General features: G+C 40.9%; 1 protein-coding gene across 1 annotated transcript in view; it reads left to right on the top strand.

Annotated features, from left to right (window-relative positions):
• The window catches only part of PTCHD1 (patched domain containing 1), a 38,746-nt gene extending 24,506 nt beyond the window's left edge, over positions 1-14,240 (top strand). Inside the window, exon 3 of the mRNA XM_056506048.1 lies at positions 6,708-14,240. Coding sequence (XP_056362023.1) covers positions 6,708-8,362 — 1,655 coding nt within the window. The 3' untranslated portion in view covers positions 8,363-14,240. The remainder of the gene's footprint in view (positions 1-6,707) is intronic.
• The last annotated feature ends 6,211 nt before the right edge of the window (positions 14,241-20,451 follow it).

A 20,451-nucleotide genomic window follows, 5' to 3' on the forward strand; every position in this document is an offset into this window, starting at 1 on the left:
CCTGAATCCATGTGCCATGCCTGCACATAGCATTCAGGCTTACTTGGCCTTTGAACCTGTGCTTGGAGGTATGAAATGAGCTCAGGCTGTGCTTATGTGGCTGGGACTTAAATCATTTTGCCAAAGAGGATGCATTTAACACTTCTCAACTCTCCACAGCCTGCAGTCCCCTAGTCACAATTTCCCTGAGATGAACACTGCTACCTGAAAAACGTTGTTTAGATGAGTACCTTACAGGATGTTAGTATCCTCTAGGATTTTACTCTACACTGTGAACTGAGCTCCCACAAACAGGCAAGTGTAGGAAAAGCAAGTAGGATTCACAGTGCATTTTCTCAGCTCAGCACAAATGTTTGGGACAGACAAGTCTGCACTGTGGGATGTTCAGCAGTACACACCCTCCTTCAGGTCTGACATTCATGCAGCAAAACAGGAGTGTTGCACCATTTATGGACCACAAAGTTGGACATTGCTTAGGGTTTGTTACAACAGCATGCTAATGATAGTATAGCTGGTCAGCTTAATCCTTGCCAGGTTTGTTATGTTTTCCATATTGTTATCCACTCAGTGAAAAGGGTTGTATAATTTAGGCTTGGTGCTGATTCTGTCTGCATGCTGAAGGATCTTTTTTAGCTGTAGTATTTTATTATTTTAGTGAGAACAGCGTATGGAGCCAGATGTTTGCTTCAGCTGGATGCAAATATTCTTGCTCTGCCTGTCACATTCAGTAGCAGTTTGAGCCTGCTATATGTTCTGGGCTGAAATTGTGCCTGCTGGGAGAGGCCACACGAGGCAGGCTGGATATTTAGTCAACAACTGGTTGATTGCAACTCCTGTGACAAAGGGAGTCCGGATTAGAGGTTTCACTTGGCTTGTCAGAATATGGGAGCTGATGAGATCACTGATCTAGCTGGAAAAAAATAAGTCAGCAGGGGGAAATTATCTCAGCCTCTTTGTTGGCATTACTGTGGAAAGCAGTCGCAGAGTTGAGCAGTGTACATTGTTATTTTTAATACTGTCAGCTAGGAAAATTCATTGCACCTTCATTATATCATGTGTTATTGCAGGTACCATTTTGGAAAGGGCAATTCCTGCGATATGATTCTGATCTCCTATGTGCTATTTTTGCACAAGAGCAGTTCTTGAGACCTTGCCTGCATTGGCAGCAGGCTGGGATATGAATTTACAGCATCCTAGCTATTTCATGTTAATTCATCTGGTGTTTGTCTCTGCAGATGATATTTCACTCCACTTTGAATGTGAATCAAGCTGTGCTTCCCAGATATCCACAAAGAAAGCTGGTGCAACATAGTTTGCCCTCTGTACGTTCACACTCTCTTTCACAGGACACTAAATTCCTTTTGCAGACAAGTGCTCCAATTCAGTGGGGTGATTTCAGGCCTAAATCAACCTGAGTGGGACAACAGTGGTCCAGCTGAACTGATAGTGTTACAGGGATGCAGCCATTACAGTGCAAGCTAAAACCTTAAATCAAAATCCACATTAACCTCAGAAATTCTATCAGAGCATGCTTCCACTTCGAATTTTCACCCACCCAGCTTACAAGGCTCCCATATATCCTACCATGACTCATTAGCCATTTCAGACAGTCTTTTGTGCCATCAGCACCAGGAAAAGATTTTGTTTCAAAAGTAACCTTTAAAAATAAAAAAGTCTGCTTTCTGATGCCCACCATTCCTTTAGTCCAGTGTAGACTGAAACAGGTGAATTGGCAGCCATGTGGGAGCAGAAGATAGAAGTTAGTAGGAGAGGGGAAGTAATGCCTGAGAAGGGAGAAACACCCCATAGCCCAGCTTTGCCACTATTGAAGTCTGCTCCCTCTGGAAGACAGTTTGATGCTTTATTGGTGTTAATTGTGGCAGCTAATGGGCACCATACATCCTGGTGCAGCACCTAGCATCCCTGAGGGGCACAGCTGTTGTTATTAGTGTTTTGTGTGCCTCTGTATTAAAATGGGATTAATAAAATTTATTACCCCTGAAATGGAACCTTCCACACAGAAGGTTGGAACTTCACAACCTGTAAGTGGAGTTTTACTAAGAGGGATTTTACTCAAGTGTCAAACACACACAGAGACATACAACCTTCAAAAGAATGACAAAAAAGATGAGACCCACAGTGTACTATTGTTCTCTACTTTTATAGATGGGCAAAAGTGCAAAAAGAAGAACCAAAAACCTCTTTCTTAGTCATTCCCCTTAATTTCTCTGATGGAAGAAGTCTGTTTGGATATTCATGTCTCATCTTACCACAATAAGATCAAAACTTCACATAGCTTGTTTTACAAAAGCAGGCAGCAGCCCTTGTTTCAGGTAAACCAAGCAGATAGAGAATTGGTTTGTGACTCCAGTGACCAGAATGTCACTTTGCTGCCCTTTCACAAGTTCTGGGGCTGCTTAAATCCCTTCTCCTCCCTCTGCTTTGGTCTGGCTGTTTGCAGTCAGGAGCAGAGCCAGCACTAAGTCTGGGCTGCCCGTGCCAATTCATGAAGGTCCCTTGCTTGAGCAACCACTTAACAGGGGCAAGGATGAATTTCTTTTTTGAGGTTTGAAAGAGCCATTTCAGTGCCTGCACATAAGTAGTATTTTAAAAGGAGGTAAGTGGTTTGATAATTTTAAGGAAGAGGAAATTTTGCTTTCATTTTCACAACTTCCTACAAGTGCTTTTTTCCTGATGTATGCTCTGCATTGGTTTTGCAGGGCATGTGTAATTTCAAGGCTTGTTTCTGAAGAAGGCTAATGAAACTTTTTATAGCATTTTCAGGCTACTCATAAAAGTTCTGTATTTAAGCTAGGCCTAATTTATTTGGTTTATTGGTAATATTACTATTATTATTAGATTCTAAAATTAAAGGTAGCCCATCTCAAGCTGAAAAACCATGAGATCCTCACCATTAACAGTAATTTTATTCTTCATTTTCTTCAGCTACAAAAGTTAGAATGTCTGTCCTGCAACACATTGTAGGATTATCTCCTAAATGCAAAGTAGCAGAAAAAGAAAACAAGAAAAAAAAGTTTGATTCTCATTTTGTCCAATACCTTTCTCCTATCCCTTTAACATTTTCCTTTGACCCTGAACTTCTTTTTCTTAAAAAAATCCCATATTTCTGTGTACTTCTTGTTAGCTCCTGATTGTGCAGCCTGACTGTAGGGCACGACTGGTGAATCATAACAGCAAATGTCAGCAGGAAAAGATCTCCAGTAGCCCATTAGCTGTTTGAGTTCATACTTATTATTTACTGAATGACCGTGAATAATGAACAAGTTGCTCTAAATGATTACAGATTTGTGGCTAAATTTCTATTAAAAAGGGAAAATCAGTTGAGGCAATTACAAAATTTATTTACAAGGGGAAAATTCCCTTCATCTCATTAATATTACATGGAGTAGATGTAGCAACAGCAAGAGAAATAGAGGTAATTTGTGCAAATTGATTAGAGATGCAAAAAAATGAAAACTCTGAAATGACAGAAGTGAAAGAAATTCTCACAAAATGCCTCCATGGAGACCTTTGCCCTCATCTCTGTGGGTTAGACTTTTATGAACATCAGCAAGTTACAGTGTTGGAGACTGTTATCCAAGCTGTGTTTACAGTCAGTATTTAAAGAGGCAAATTAGGTTAGGTAAATCCAGTCCTAACTAAATACAGCTAATCTTTTAACTGCCAAGCCTAATTTGTGGTTGAATTTGGGCCTAAATTTTTTTCATGGAGGAAACTGGATCAGGTCAGGAGTGCCACTGGTACAAAAAGTCTGCAACTTTGTCATTTAGGCATGTCCTCCTAAATGTAAATTATATTTTTTTAAATATTTTATAAATGGACAGAGAAATCACAAACTGTACAATTGAAGGAAAATACCAGCTCCTAGTACACAGATTGTGTAGCAAACAACAAAAGGAACCTATCCTAAAATAGGAGACTATCCAAATATTTTTCTCTTGACTTTGCAGAGCACATGTGGTGACGCCTCTTCATGCATTTACTTGAGCAGTTCTGTAAATCAGATTCCATTTTAGGATAGTCTTGAAGATTATGTAAGAGCAAATTGTGGTTTTATCTTTTCTGCTTAAAGAAGGAATAGGGTATCAGAAGTCATGTTATCAGGCATTATCTAAAGCCTTATACCTGTTAAAACATCATGTTCAGCATCATGTTAGACTACCTCTAATTTCCTTTTCTCATTGCAGAGTCAAAGATTCTTCAAATTAATATGGCTATTTGAGTATTTTAGGCAAGAGCCTATTAATGCTGGATTTTTTTATTTTTTTTTTTTTTTACAAAAACATGCTATAGCTAAATCTCATGATGGAAGTAATTTGTAATATGCAATGACCTCATTTTACTCTGTTTTGCTCACTCAATGCTAATGTGTATGATGCCATGTGAAATTCGCAGACGAGCCTGTCTGCAGGACTCATGGGAGCCATAAATGGATTAAACCTCTCACTCCCTACTTTGGCAAGTGATCAGTTACATTTAAATAAAGGTCAGTCTGTCTTTACAAAGAACACACTGAAAGCAAGCTTAATAGCTTTCCCTACTGAGCCTAGAAATAACTATTTGAAGCATAATTAGCAATGGGGTGCCAGTCACTGATTGTGCTTTTTGCTTGATTTTAAGTCTGGGGAGTTCCAGTATTCCCCATTAGCTTTAAGAGGGGGCACAGTGCTAGTTATCAAATTGACAGTCTTGACCTGGCCTCTGAAAGCAGCTGTAAAACATTGTTGGGGAAAATGAAGATGAATGCCAAAGCCAGGTCTGTAATACTGCTACAAATTGGTCATTTGAGGTCCATGCCACGACTCTAAATAACAAAATAGGTAAAATATCTGATATACATGAGAGTGTGGACTTTGTTACACTAAACACCAGGTGATAAGGAGATACACAAGCTGTCCTATTGTCTCATCTGATGAGCTCTGTATTGTGACTTCTTTATAAAATACTTCATACCTATTCTTTTCAGCATAACAGTGACCAGCTCTGCCATCTGCCAAAATACAGATTGCAAGAAGGGTGGAGTGAACCAGCAGCAACTCTCCCTACAGTAAAAGGTGCTGACCACAAAAGGGTTATTTTGTCAAGTTAATTAAATACCTAGCCTGTATGAGGCATTTGAGAATAAACATGGTTATAGACTCACAGCATCATAGAATGGTTTGGGCTGGAAAGGACCTTCATCTAGCTCCACCATCCCTTATATATCTTGTGGTGTTCCAGTTCTTCAAAACACCTCCTTTGCTTGGGGTTTCTTGACTGGTATTTATAGCCCTTGTAGCAAAAGTGATAATTGTCTACAGGTGGAGAGAACAGAGCTGATACAGCAATTTTGGTACTTTGCAATTTTGGTACAGCCTGAAATTCTAAGACAGATCTGTGAATTACCTTGACCTTCCTGACTGGAGCATCAGCTTCAAAAGTTCAGTGATTTCACTTCAGTGTTACAGCAAGTAATTTAGCACCAATCATTTTATCTAATACTATCAGAGAAGATGGGTAAGAGCAAAACACAGTGGACTGACTTTTGGAAATTTCTGGAGATAATCCAAGAGCAGAGAAGTAGACAAGTGGCAGCAAAGAGGCTGGGATTGTATGGAAAAGATCTCATAAGTAAAATGAACATTATAATGAGTTATTATGAGAAAATATTACCATCTTGCATTTTAGGTGTGATACAAATACTGTATTCTGTTTATCTCTATGTAAATTATCAAACTACATTTACTTCAGCTCCTCTCACCATGTAGATGGTCAATGGCTGCATTCCCAGCTTAGGTTCACTGCCAGACAGCAGAGGTCTGTGTCCTCCAAATGCATCTTCACTACATAGAAACTGTAAGAGAACATGACCAACCAGGGATTAAAATAAAAGTATGTACTTTTCCTGATTTACCTGCACTTGGGGGTTAAACAAAGGGGTTTAGGTCAACAGGTTTTCTTTTCCTTTTGTGAATGATATATCCATTTTGAGAGTCAATTAAATACATTACAAAGTGGAGGCATTGCCAAGAAATATAGGGTTGTATTTGGTTTTATAAGATATATAAAGAAGACTTAAGCTGCCTTAAGGAGCTCCATATCAGTTTCACCACTCTCCTTCTCTAAAACTTATTTGTGCTTTTATTTGTTTGTTCCATTTCTAGGAATTCTTTTTTCCTGATGGAAAATTTGTACAGGAAGTGGAGAAATCAGTAACTGATTTAATGGATAATTTTCATCTTATGTGGATTTTTTTTTTTTTTTACAGATTTTCTACAAAGCAGCCAACTAATGCTCTGCTTCCAGCATAGACACTTCAAGGTCGTATTTCTTTGTTTTCACCACAGGTCAGATACCATCACCAGGAAAAGCTAATTTGAGAGCATCTTCCATCACAGGCATTCAGAAATAATGAAATGAAACAGCCAAGCAGAGTAAAAAAAATCCTGTTTCTTTAACCCATTAATCCTGTGCCAGCAGTGCAGAACTCTCCTCGAGCTCTGGCAGTAAGGTTTGCTAGGCAGGTAACAAACATGCTCCTGTGGTTTACACTCCATAATCATTTCTCTCTTCTGCAGGACGTTTCCTTCAAGCCCTGGTAGCAGCCAGCTGTGTCTCCTTTGAGTCTTTTAGCATGTCCAAGTTACTTTTTTCTGTGTAATTCAGGATTTGAATACTTGAAACACTACCTTTGTTCTCTATTGTAGGTCATGGGTTGTATGGGACTTTTGAAATGTTGTCCTCCTGGAGAAAAACTAGAGAAGACCAACACGTTAAAGAGAGGACTGCAGCTGTTTTTGCAGACTCCATGCTCTCGTTTTCTCTCACCACTGCCATGTACCTGGTCACTTTTGGAATAGGTGCCAGCCCCTTCACTAACATTGAAGCAGCCAGAATTTTCTGCTGCAATTCCTGTATTGCAATTTTCTTCAACTACCTCTATGTACTCTCCTTTTATGGTTCCAGCCTGGTGTTTACTGGCTACATAGAAAACAACTACCAGCATAGTATCTTCTGCAGAAAGGTACCAAAGCCAGAGGTATTGCAAGAGAAGCCTGCATGGTATAGGTTTCTTCTGACAGCCAGATTCAGCGAGGACACGGATGATTCAGAGGAAACGAACACTTACGAGAGTCATCTCCTGGTGTGGTTCCTGAAACGCTATTATTGTGACTGGATAACAAACACTTATGTCAAGCCTTTTGTAGTTCTCTTTTACCTTGTTTATATTTCCTTTGCCTTAATGGGCTACCTGCAGGTCAGTGAGGGGTCAGACCTGAGCAACATCGTAGCGACTGCGACTCGGACCATCGAGTACACGACTGCCCAGCAGAAGTATTTCAGCAACTACAGCCCGGTCATCGGGTTCTACATCTACGAGTCCATCGAGTACTGGAACACCAGTGTCCAGGAGGACGTGCTGGAGTATACCAAGGGCTTTGTGAGGATATCTTGGTTCGAAAGCTACTTAAATTACCTTAGGAAACTCAACATATCTACTGGATTGCCGAAGAAGAATTTCACTGATATGTTGAGGAACTCCTTCCTGAAGACCCCTCAGTTTGCCCATTTTTCAGAGGATATCATCTTTTCCAAGAAGTACAACAATGAAGTTGATGTTGTGGCCTCCAGGATGTTCTTGGTGGCCAAGACAATGGAAACCAAGAGGGAAGAACTTTATGACCTCCTGGAGACTCTGAGGAAGCTCTCTCTCACCTCCAAGGTGAAATTCATAGTTTTCAATCCATCATTTGTGTACATGGATCGTTATGCCTCTTCAGTGGGAGCCCCCTTACAAAACTCCTGCATTAGTGCTTTATTTCTGCTCTTCTTCTCTGCATTCCTGGTGGCAGACTCTCTGATCAATGTGTGGCTCACTCTAACTGTTGCCTCGGTTGAATTTGGAGTTATAGGTTTTATGACCTTGTGGAAAGTGGAACTAGATTGTATTTCTGTGTTGTGCTTAATTTACGGAATTAATTATACAATTGACAACTGTGCTCCACTGTTGTCAACCTTTGTCCTGGGCAAAGAGTTCACAAGAACTAAATGGGTGAAAAATGCCCTGGAAGTGCATGGGGTAGCTATTTTGCAGAGCTACCTCTGCTATATTGTTGGTCTGATTCCTCTTGCAGCTGTGCCTTCAAATCTGACCCGTACACTGTTCAGGTGCTTGTTTTTAATAGCATTAGTCACCTTCTTTCACTGCTTTGCCATTTTACCTGTGATACTGACTTTCCTGCCACCCTCCAAGAAGAAGAGGAAAGAGAAGAAGAATCCTGAAAACCGTGAGGAAATAGAGTGTGTTGAAATGGTGGATATGGATAGCACCCGAGTGGTTGACCAAATTACAACAGTCTAACTTGATTTGTTGGTTGCTTTTTTACACTAGGTCTTACTAAGAAAAAAAAAGAGAAACCACTACTGACTAAATGTGTGGGGACAGGAAGGAGTTTGGAGGTTTCCCCTCCCTCCTCTAAGCTAAATCCAGGAATATTCAAAATTATGGGAGAAATTAAAAATAAATTTAAAGAATTAAAAGAGCCGGGGTATTGTACCTTGCTCAGTTCCTGTAACAGGTAATATGGGAGAATTTGCATACCCATGCAAAGAGAGGTTAAATTTTAGATGCATGAAGTAAGATCTAATGGAAGAAGTTGGGTTCTTAAGCAGTCGTCTGCATCGCCTGTACTGCAGATGCTGCAATTATTGTGGCTAAACCAAATCATGTTGAAAGGTCAACTGTCAAGGCTGAAGTAGCACTAAATGTTCGCTGGATGTAAAGGCTTTACAAACTTTCTGCACAGCAATAACTCAAGTCAGTGAGTCAGCTCTAATAAGTCTTTGCCATCGCATTTAATTTTTCTTTTCTCCCCTAATCTAAACATTTATGCAAGACTATATAAAAGATAGCAAACTGTACTGGGAAAGAAGGCAGTACACAGCAACCAAGTGCTTTCCAAACACTTTTATGTTATAAATCACTTTTTTTTTCCTAAAAGTATCATTATTTTAAAATGGAAATCATCCCTTGTAACATTTTTAATCATGGTTTTATAGCTGTTTCTTTTTCTTATAAAAACAAAAAAGAACAAAAAAAAGGAACAAAAAAATCCATGTGACTCTGTCACTCTAGAAAATCTATAATTCTATTTTATACATGTCTCACTACTAGTTAAACATGTAATCTGCTTTACCAACTGTAATTTTGTTAGCACTCTACTAAGATATGGGAGTGGACCTAGCAGCAGACAGAAGATGGTGTACTGAATATTTCAGCACCAAAATCCATGATACAAACCTCAAATAGTAAAATGTCACCAAGAAAGTGAATGTTAGGGCTCTTTTAGTGAGAGCCTATTTCAGGCCATTCACTGGTAATGCACACTAAGAGGATTAGTGGGTAGTTTTACATAATGTATAACTTAATCCCTCCATCTTCCTAGAGTACCTGTGAAGCAATAGACCTTGCAGCTATGGGCTCTTCCAGGAGACAGTAAGAGTTGTGTGGAACAAACTGAAGGCTGGGACTGTGGTTTAGCAGCAGCAAGTTTAACAACGTCCCCAAAGAGCCCATTATCTAAGAGGCCTATTGAAAACATCACATCTGAGAGGGGGGAAAAACAAAAAAAAACCCCTAACTTAAAAAGATTACATTACTGAGTCTTTTTGGAGCCGTGAGTTCTAAATCAATAATTCTGTCAGCATCTGTGATGTGGAGTAATACAGAAAAAGCAGCATCTCTTCCCTCCTCCACCCCCTCCACCCATAAGAGCGACAGGCTCTTTACTGTAAGGTTTTATCGTGTGGTTGAACCATAGTGGGGATATGTGAGCCAGTTCTGTAGGTTTTGCTGAGAGTATTCTGACCATACATTACCTGTGAAAACCCAGCAGCAGGAAGGTGGCTGGTGTGTGGGTGGTCTCATATGGACTCGTGCTTTGTGGTGCAAGATGAATGTATTCCAACCAGACTCCCTTTTGCAGCTCATCTGGAAACTAAGAGTGCTTGAACAGTGTTCAGCGTTTGGCACAAAGTTTGCTTCAATGACAGTTTCTGGAGGGGAAGGGGTATTGCAAGAGCCATGGGGCTTGGAGCACTGGGAGCACCATGGCTCAGGAGGCTGCCTGTGGCACCTGTATGGTCACCAGGACGTCTGTGGTCACAAACCCAGGGTGTGTTCATTGCATGAAGCACCTCTTTAGCATCCAAATCCTAGTGACCCCCAAATGCCCTGTGCAAAACCTGAAAATGCCACCTACTGAATATTAATTTTCAAGAAAGGAGATACTTCTGATGCATCCTTCCTAGCAGAAAATAAGATAACCACATATTTTGCCCTGAAGCAAAATGTAACATTTTCACTAGCAAAACAAGTCAGCAGTGCAGCTGGCAACATTTACTTTCCCCTGGATAAGTCCCTTTCCTGACCAGAAGAAAGGAAGCTGTGTCCAGGAATGCACAGGCTCTTTGCTTAAGTAAACAGCAGTTGCTTTGGTAGCAGCTGGGAAGCTGCAGCTACAACTTCAGCCTTGGCAGAACACAGGCAGACACCTTGAAGACAGCCAAATGAATGTAAGGCTAGGAAAAATATCTGTTTCCCCTGTTTTCTTTAGACTCAGGCTTGGGGCTATGTTTTCCAGCCAAAAAAAATACTCCTTAACTCTACTTCACTGTAGATTTTCTGTGATCATCAGTATGTTGTTTAAATACCAGTCACCCTGTCCCCTGGCTGTTCAACAGGCAGCTGCAGTGGCTTTTAAACTTCTGAGGGCATTAGCAAATTAGCTGAGAGTTACAGAGGAATTGCATTTCCTCTGCAGAAATCTACTGACTTTTGGGGCACTTGGAAATGGGACGTGTCAAAGAGGTTGTTTGTACACTGCCGAGAGGAATACATGGCAAACACTGATTTTACACCTCTGCTATCCCTCATGCTATCACTTACAAACACCAGATGCCAAGATAGTTACCATAAACCTCCTCACATCTAATTGCAGTGCATAGACAGGAGCATCTTTAAAGGGATATCCAAAGACAAACTTGCAGTTTCACAGATCTCTTATTAAATCTCACCATGTGAGGCCTTTAGAGATCTTCAAGAAAGGTGATAAAACCAGGGATAAAATTACTTCTCTATCTCCAAACCTGTCAGAAAAGGGATGTGGAGGCATTCCTGTGACAAAGTGCTGCAGAGAGGCTTGAGTGTCCACAGAAGGCAGGGTGAGATGTCAAGCAGTCCATGCCCTTGCCCCCAGGGCAGAGCCAACAACATTTAAATAATTTCTGAAGGATGTTTGTCCAGCCCATTCCCAAAAGTCTTTTTAAGGGCAGATTCCTGTCCCAGCAGTTCTCCCCCAGTGCCATGTTACTCTCTCCAGTAACTCCTGCTAGCCACCCAAGACTGGGATGGAAAAGAGAAGCCCTGCCCCTCTCCACACAGGGATAGGACAGGCAGGAGCCTGGAGCATCCCCAGAAGACAGAAAACCCAGAACAGAGCCAAAACCAACTTAGATACATTTTTCACTGTGTTTCACATCAAGCTGCCATTCTGTTCCCCACCTCCAGGGTTGGCAAGGTCCAGCCATGGAAGTGTCCAAAGTGCACTCAGCCCAGGTCTCTGAGACTCCTGCCTGGATCCTGATGTGTCTGAGGGATGCACCAAATGCTCCTTCTCTGCAGGTAGCTTGAATACCTCAACATGAACCATGTTCTCAAAGTTTCAGACTATGCTAAGCCACTTTGGCCTTCCTCCCCTTCAACTTTTTCCTCTGGAGCAATTATCTTCACCAAAGTCAATGGACCTCCCTGCACTGATTGATGAGCAGGTGCAGACACAGCGCTCTGTTCTCAGTCCAAAGCACTCCCAGTGGCTAACTGTGCATAAGATTTTACCCTTACTGGTGAACCTCCAGTTTGGAAGACTACCTAGGCTTCAGCAGATTTTTTGTCATACTCTTAAGTGGCTTTTTAGCCCGAGTATCACTGTGGTTTTGTTTGCAATATAGATGATCCAAATTTTTATAAATTCAGTGAGTAGAACAGAGTATTATACACTGTCAGGCACTGACTAAAATCTAACAGTGAAAGTTTTAGCTAAGGCTAACAAGACTATGTAGGATTATGGCTCACTGAGCACATATATCTTCTACAAACATTAAAGTTCCCATACAGTAAGGTATGGTGTACAGTATATTTTTACTACAGGGTAAGCATGGGGGAAAAGAGCCAACCTACCTGCATATGGCCCTTAAGACCAATCCAGTTTTCTTGTACTATAACTTCTGATGTTGTGTTAGCACAAGTCCACTTTCAATTTACAATGACTCTAACCGGAGAAAAAAAATAAAGAAAATTTGTTATAGCAGGAATAACTCTGCCATAAAAATTAATTGATGAAGACAGAATTTTCTGCCCAAAGCAGAAATGTGGAAGTGTTAGATTAAAATTAGAGCTGGAAATGTTGAGAAAAACCTGTCTATCAAAGAAAAATAGCTTCTTTTCCAAAGACAAGCAAATACACTTATCATGGTCAACTGCATGAAGCTGGAGGGAATACAGTACCAAAGTGGCCTGAGGTTATGGTGAGTCATGAGAGGATTCACATCTGCTCTCAGAAGCCTTCTGAGCCAGCGCTGAATTCAGGTAAAACATGTACTGTAAATTGAAAGGTGTACTTTTAAATGTTTTTTTCTAGGCTGACTGTCCTCCTGTGAGCCATGAAATCCCACATCAGCCAACACCTTTATTTTTATTCAAAGGGAAAACAAAACTAAGTGGTGGCATGACTGGGCAGAGATCAGGGGAGTCCAGAAAGAAAACTGACTTCTCTGAAAAACAGAGAGCCAGCAAAGCAAGTGGGTTGTGGGAGAAGACCTGGTGACTTCAAAACTTAGCAAAGTGGTGGTTTTTCCTATTTTGTTAACTTGGGGAGCAGACAGCATGTTCAGGGAGACACAGGGAAGGGAAGTGAGTTAATAAGAGTCAGCTCTGGGTTTGCTGTGGACTCCAGCAGGATGGGAGTGTGGGAGGGGCAGGGACAGCACTGCTGTGTGGGCACTGGGGATGCCAGACCGGGGCTGTGGTGCTGCTACTTCCTTTGTCCCCATCCCACAGCCCTGCCCAGGGGTTCCTGGGGTGTGCAACCTGCAGAGAGCATCAGCTCTGTGCAGGAACAGCTCCTTGCTATTCTCACACTGTGGCAGCACTGCTGGTGGGTTTTACTGAACCAGTGCTTGCGTGGTGAGGCACAAACCCTGTAGGAAACCACTTTCTGGAAGCTCTTGATTAGAAAGAATTACCCAGAGCCTTTTCCTCCCCTGCCTTTGCACACGTTAAAACTCTGATCCATAAAAATCAGATCGTACAATTCAGATATGTAGGGACAAAGTATTTCTTCCATGGCTTTATCCCTACATTTATCACTAAAAGTACTTGTCATTTATTTTCTTATAAATATTGTGAAAGAAGTAAGCCTTTCTGGGGTACACACAAGTCGGATAAGAAGGAGGCAGAAGGGGGGAGAGCCCCTTCCCCAAGGTAGGAAGCATCTTCCACCCGTGGCCAGGCACTACACCATCGCTGCAGGGCACCCCCAGTGACCTCAGCTCTGTGCAGTGGGGAGGGCAACCTTATTCCCCCTCCCCAATCTTATTAGAGAACAGGAAGAAGCTTTAGCTCCAGATTGTGGTGGATGAGCCCCCAGGACCCCAGCCCTTGTGAAACCCACCCACTGCCAGGAAAGCGCAGGGCGATCTCGTTCGGTTGGCGTTTTTTGAGAAAGAGATGGCAGGAGGATCCCAGGAGGGCATTTGAACATAAATTCCTGTCCATGGTGCATGGGGTGGAGCAGAATGGAGTGCCCTGACATGCCAGCCCTTGCCCTTTGTCCTGGCACAGCTTCCTGCCTGGTGAGGGCACCTCAGCACCACGTGCGCCTGCCTGGGGCAGCCGCTTCTCAGGCACAAATTGTTCTGATGTCGTTGGCATTCTGCAAGTCATTACCTTTTTTTAATTTTGGGGGGAAAAAAAAATAAAATCATCGGCATAAACAATTCTAGATTATTTAAGCTCCAAGAAGTCTTAATCTGTGCATCAAATAAATGGCTTGCAAGATGTCAGGGGTTTTCGTTTAGGCTTTTTTTAATCTATTTTTACTATTTTTGTATTAATTTAGGGGAAAAATTGTATAATGAATCTCAATGTATAGCATAAGCCTAAAATAAAATGGCTGTCTCTCTCTTTGCTTCCTGTGCTCCCAAACTGCTACAGAAATCCCATGCCATCAGCAATGCAACAAGCTGATTTTCCTGGCCTAACCCAAATAGTCAGGAGGAGCATGGTCTCCAAGTCCCCACAGAGAGGGGTGGTGGAGTAGTTCAGGGGCACCAGCTCAGCACAGAGCCAGCAATGTCCCCAGGATGATGGGCATGCTGCTTCTCCAGGAGCCCCTGTTGTTCCAGGCTGCACACTGCTCAGCAGCAAGCACGGGAAAACCACTTCACATCTATTCATTTCCATGTTACTGGGACCTAAGTGCTTTTTGGGGATGTTCTAGATGATCCAGCAGCAGAACCCCAGCCTCAGCAGGCAAACCAACAGCTATGGCAAAAATCTGAAACTGATTTGATTAAAAGCTACAGGTTATTTCCTCAAGCAAGAACAAGACCTTCTAAGATCTGGTAGGTAGGTAGACCTGAAGTATTACTGTTGAACAGAGGTATTGCAATTATACATAATTATTACTATTAAAAATTTTCTTACCAAGACCTTACCATCCACAAACTTAGAAGGCCCATCATCACTGAGACCCACCTCTCCCACCAGCAGAGCCACAGCTGCTGCTCCAGGATCTTCTGATGACTGTGCTCAATCATCTTCTTCCCACGCCCAAGCAGATCACCCATTTCCACTTTTCCCCTAATGTTTTGGAGAAGGGGAGCAGCATCCCTACAGGCCCATTTGGACCAACTGCTTCAAAGCAGAGGCAAACCACCCCACCAAGGGATGAGGGTGGCAGCTACAGGTGCTCTGTCATACCTGACTGCAGAAATAAGATGTGCATCACTTTACTGTGAAAGCAGGTGAGCCAGATCCAATCCCAAGTCACTGCAACAAATAGCAGGGGTTTGGGGTTTTTGGCTACCAAGGGCTTTCAGCCACTTTAGTTTAATGGGAAGTTTGGGTTTGCAATTTAAAGGTGATTCCTGTCACCTTTTATGGCTGCTGGCCTTGTCCCTTCCAGTCATTCTTTCTCTCATTGCCTTAAATTCAGAATCCAGAAGCAGTTGCCAAAAATTCTGTCTGAAACTGAAACTCAAACGATATCAATTTTCCTAATTGTTAGTGTAATGTAAGAGAGGTCATGTCTAAGCATCACACAGGAACTCAAAAAGCAAAACCCCCTTACCAGGCTGGTGTTCCTCATTTGTGTTAGCAAGAGCTCCTTCATGCAAATCTGCACTGATCTAATTTACAAAATTCAGGCTTTCCAAATGTGTAATCAGCACTTTTTATTCTGAAAGTTCATCTGTACGTATGCCTTCAAAATAAAGGCATGTTAAATCTGATTTTTAGCTTATCAAGGAATACAGTTCAGCCCAACAAATGTTCGTGAGCAGCATGTCTGAATTCCACACACAATTCTTACACTGCTGCATACAAGTCAGAATATTTTTGCTCCAAAATACCATATTTTCTTATTTACACAACTAACTTGCACACAGAAACTAGGCAGGCTTGTGGACCCAAAACAGTGAAGTATGCTCATGTTTACATTCATCCTGTAAATATCACTTAAACTTGTAAAGATTAATGGCAATCTAGAACTCATTGAGAAGAACAGGATTTATTTTTTTTTGCTGACTTCAGTTTACTGGCAGAAAATAACTGAAATATATGCCAAGCACTAACTAGAAAGAGCCAGGGAATAAGACATCTAACAGTCCATCAGCAGAAAAAAAAGTTCACTTGGAAATTTATACATTTGAGAAATGTAAGAAGCATGTTAAAGGCCTTAGCTGGGTATCCAGACTACACATAGCATGTGTTATATATTAATGCAGAATATCCCATTCTGATTCTTTTTGACCACATTGAATCCTCTGAAATATGCTCTGTTCTGTGAGGAGGCATACTTTTGAGCAAAACTGACATTTATCTTCTTAGAAATTACCAATTTGCACAGGTGAAGTTTGCTGGAAACAAAATTTTAAATGTGTACAAACAAACTGATGCCAGAAAACACAATTTGTAAAAAAATATGCCTTCACATACTGATTATATTTCATAATAAGCAATCTGTTCCCTGATGCTGCAAGTAAAAAATGATTTTTATTTGTCAGCTATATTCAGGAAAATGAGATGCCCCAGTAATGTATATATAGTGCATACACCCCCATACCAATTATGTATTTCTTATACGCCCAACACAAGTTGGCTCTGTATAAAGAGAAGGAAAACCAACCCAGAAATGTTGTTGAAAGCTGGTAGGAAGAATAGTTTAACTGTACTGAGATTAGTAATGGATCAGCAGGGGAGGAGCAACAGAGAAGTTTGGTAAGGAGTTTAGGAACAAAGAAACTGGCTGCAAAAATGCCAAGCTGTCAATAAAACTCAGGGGTTTTGTGACAGAAGGATGAGAAGGAAATTATATAAAACCTCTGAGTTGCAAAGGGAAGGAAGGTCTAAGCTAGTATGAGACAGAAAAATCATATGAACATATGTAAGACTAGCAGCTGTAATGTATATTAAGGCTGTTAAATAAAAGACAGGATCTGTCCCTACAAGGAATATAAAAAATCACAGCTGCCTAATTATATGATTGCAAATATAGACTCAGTACCTCGTTGTTTTGGAATAAAAGGAGGATATCACTCATAATCTAATCTGGAGCCCAGCGCTGGAGAATTGAACGTGATATATAAACAGAATCATACAGAAAAAGAGATTGGTCATGGATGTTGGCTCATAACTTACTTAAAAATGACAAATTGACCCTCACTATTTTACTGCAGCTCTTACTTGGAGAAGAGCAGCTGACTTTAATGTTCTGAAATAGCCATAACTTCCTGACAAAATACTCATGTGTTGGAAGGATTTATTTTCTTTTCTTTTGAAGGTTTTCTCTCCGGACGAAGCGAGCCCTCAGGCACATAACCTACAGCAAAAAGTGGGAAATTCCAGCTCTCTTAAGGTGATTCCTGATTCAAGGACATCCATCTGCAATTGAATTTCTCTTTTCTTTCCCCTCTGCATATATTGCAGGCTGTTCCAAAGCTCTAATGACAGCTTTTCCAATCAGTATCTCCTATCAATATATCACTAGATCTTTTTGCAAGAGAGGTGGGGTTCTGCCAAGCCTCTCCTGGTGTTGGATCCAGAGGCAGTGGCCACATTATAATTTCAGGATTATTCCTGCTCTTTAGCCCCTCTCTTGGGAGCCTTCTGTTCAATATCTTGGATCTTACTGGAAGGGTGCCTACAACAGCTGTCACAGGACAGCCAACAACATTTTGCTGACCTGCCATGCCTCTGATATGTATACATGAGTGACATAACACTATTAGAACTAGCAAGGAGAAGCATCCAAAGCTCACTTTCAGGACATCATATGATATTTAATATCACCATCTGTGAGGATGTTTATACAGCAGATTTATTGTATGGAATTTGCAGAAGTAGGGAGAGGAGAGGGAGAGAGAGAATATCAATTAAACTGCTTGTTCAGCACTTTTCAAACCTCTCCATCAAAGAAAGAGTTCTTCCCTCACAGTCAGTGGTGATAAAGCTGAAGAACTTAATTTATGGAAAAATATTAAAAGAATTTGGCTTAGAAAGGGGAAATGTGGAGCAGTGATATGTGACTTCAGAATTATGGACAAGATTGCTAACATCTGTGAGTTCCTTTTTTTTTTTTTTTTTTTCCCAGCATATGCTTCAAAGCCAGAATCTCAGAGTACAAAATATTTGAAGTGAGAAGCAAATAATAAATTCATGGAGAACATTTCACAGGTAGAAATGACAAATACATATTGGAAACTGTAAAGTGAAGGGAGACAAAAAAAAAAAATCAACTCAGATGAGAAATGTCTAGATTTATTGTAGAGAACTCCATGAAAACATGGACAGAAAATCTCCTAAATGTACTCACAGCCCTGGAGAGCTCTTCAGGTGGTCTGTTCCAGCACCAGATCAAAAATAAGGTAAGAATATTAAATTATTGACGACTACAACCAACAGAGCTTTAAAGTGTGGAACCTGGGTAGGGGAGAAATGGAAAAATTATGGGGTGAATACTGAAATACTTAACTCTTTCTGTTCATCAACTTTTCTACAGACTTCTCAGGAGTTACAGCTAATAGCATTTGTTATTGTATACAGCACCACCCAGCACATTGCAGACAACTGTTCCCCCTTCCCCTGGCAGCCAAAGGCTGAGTTTCGTTTTGTCAGTCTGCGTTCAAGGCAGATGATCCCTCTGACAGTGTCTGGGTGACAACCTGAGACACAGAGGGGAGCACAGGAAACCCATACCTGAGCCAAGGCAAGGCAAAGCATTGTTCCTCCTTCAGCAGACAGCTGTGCAAAAGCAAAAGCAAAAAACTTCTAATGTACTTTAAAGCTTACAAGAAAAATTGGCCTCTGTAAGCAGTGGATGTGCTATGGATGCTGTCCAGGCATCCTCACACTTGTGCCTTCCCAAATCTTAGTAGCTCTCAGCCTTTGGCTTTATGCCCTGCCTCTGACACTCATATTGCAACTTGCAGAGATAGTTTTTTGGTGAAAAAGACTTTGTTCAAAACAAACAAATCTTTTTAAAATATGAACTCTTCTATTCGCCCCAGAAGGTTTCCACACCCGCCATCTCTATTCTCTGTTAGTACATCTGGAAATGAAGGTGGGAAGGAGAGAACTGGAAAGCAAGCAAAAGTCCCATCATTTCAGTTAAGTGGCAGCTAGTTTTGTGAGGATCAATTACCAGTAATTTTGTGAACTTCATCTCCAGTACAAAATTTTTTGAAGGTGCTCACTATTCCACTCCCAAGCCAGGAAGAACTATGGATTTTCAGGATACTCCAAGCAGAGTATAACCACTGTATTGAAACTATGTTGTCCAGTGGAAATAAAGCACTGGGAAGGGGAGGAGAGGTGAATAGTTTTGCTGGATTTGAAATTTTCAGCAGAAAAGACTGGTTTTTCTTCTTTTAAGGAAAGTTCACATTTTTACCTTTGTTCTGAAAGGAGAAGTCTAACAAACTCAAAGCATATAAAATCATATACAAAACCTTCTGTTCAGGAGAGGAGAGGCCAGATGTGAGCTAAGAAAAGATATCAAGACAAATGCAGACAATAGCAAACATTGCACTTCTATGGAAATATGGATTTGAATGCATAATCAGCTAAATGTTACCAAAAATGTCCTGATGCAGGAAAAATAACATCAGGAAAAGATTGCCAAAAAAACTTTTCTATAGTTTCTAACTTCTTGTTGTGGCTTATTTGTAAGGTCAACAGATCCATGGCTTTCACACTCTATTCAAATCTGTAACTGGTTTTTTCAGACACAGAGTTACCATTCATATATATTCAGCCATTGACCAAATATAAGCCATACTCAGGTGGCCAGCCATAGATCTTAAGTAGTCAAAGGTCATCCTTTACAGTTATTTTATACGTATTTCACAGAATACTGGGAAAAATCTGTACAAAATTCTAACCTATGTGAAAACAATTTGCTTTAAACAGGCCAAACAGAATTGAAAAATTGATTGCAGCAAATACTTAAGCTCATATAAGCTCAAAATGCGAGGGCAAAGTAGCTCTATTCAAGCCTTTTGAAGAGAATGAACGAGAGAATGAATGTGAAAAAGCACATGGAGTGCAATTTAAAGAAGCAAGCAAGCGAATCATGATCAGGGAATGTCTATAAAACCTTGGCAGTTGACCTTCAGTGGGTGAGGATGGTAAGTGGTTTGGAGAATCAGCATTTCATCAAGTGGTTGAGTATATTTTTACCCTTTTCAAACACAAACCAACTCATCAGGTAAAAACTGATCATGCAAGGTTTGTCCATTTGCCTGCTCTCAGTGAGCATGAAGAAAATCATATTCCTAAATGAGCCTGTTGTTTCTGCTGACTTTGATTAATTCCAGTATGTTTCTGTTAACAACCAAGGGGGCAAAAAACCAGAAATAAAAATGCTCCAGACCTTTATATTTTTTCTTTTCTCAAGAATCTATCCTACACTTCCCATTACCTTCTCCTTTTGCTATGACAGACCTCTCTTATGAAATTCCCCAATTTTGGCCAGTTGACTCAAGAGCTCCCCTAATACACTCTTGCAATTGTAAGTACTCAGGGGTTCCACTAAAGGGGTGGCTGGATGCAGCTTCAGGACTAATTGTATCCTACAAGTTATAGAATTATGCACCAACAGCTAAAAGGACACA

Source organism: Oenanthe melanoleuca, chromosome 1, assembly GCF_029582105.1.
Source record: "Oenanthe melanoleuca isolate GR-GAL-2019-014 chromosome 1, OMel1.0, whole genome shotgun sequence".
NCBI lineage: Eukaryota > Metazoa > Chordata > Aves > Passeriformes > Muscicapidae > Oenanthe > Oenanthe melanoleuca.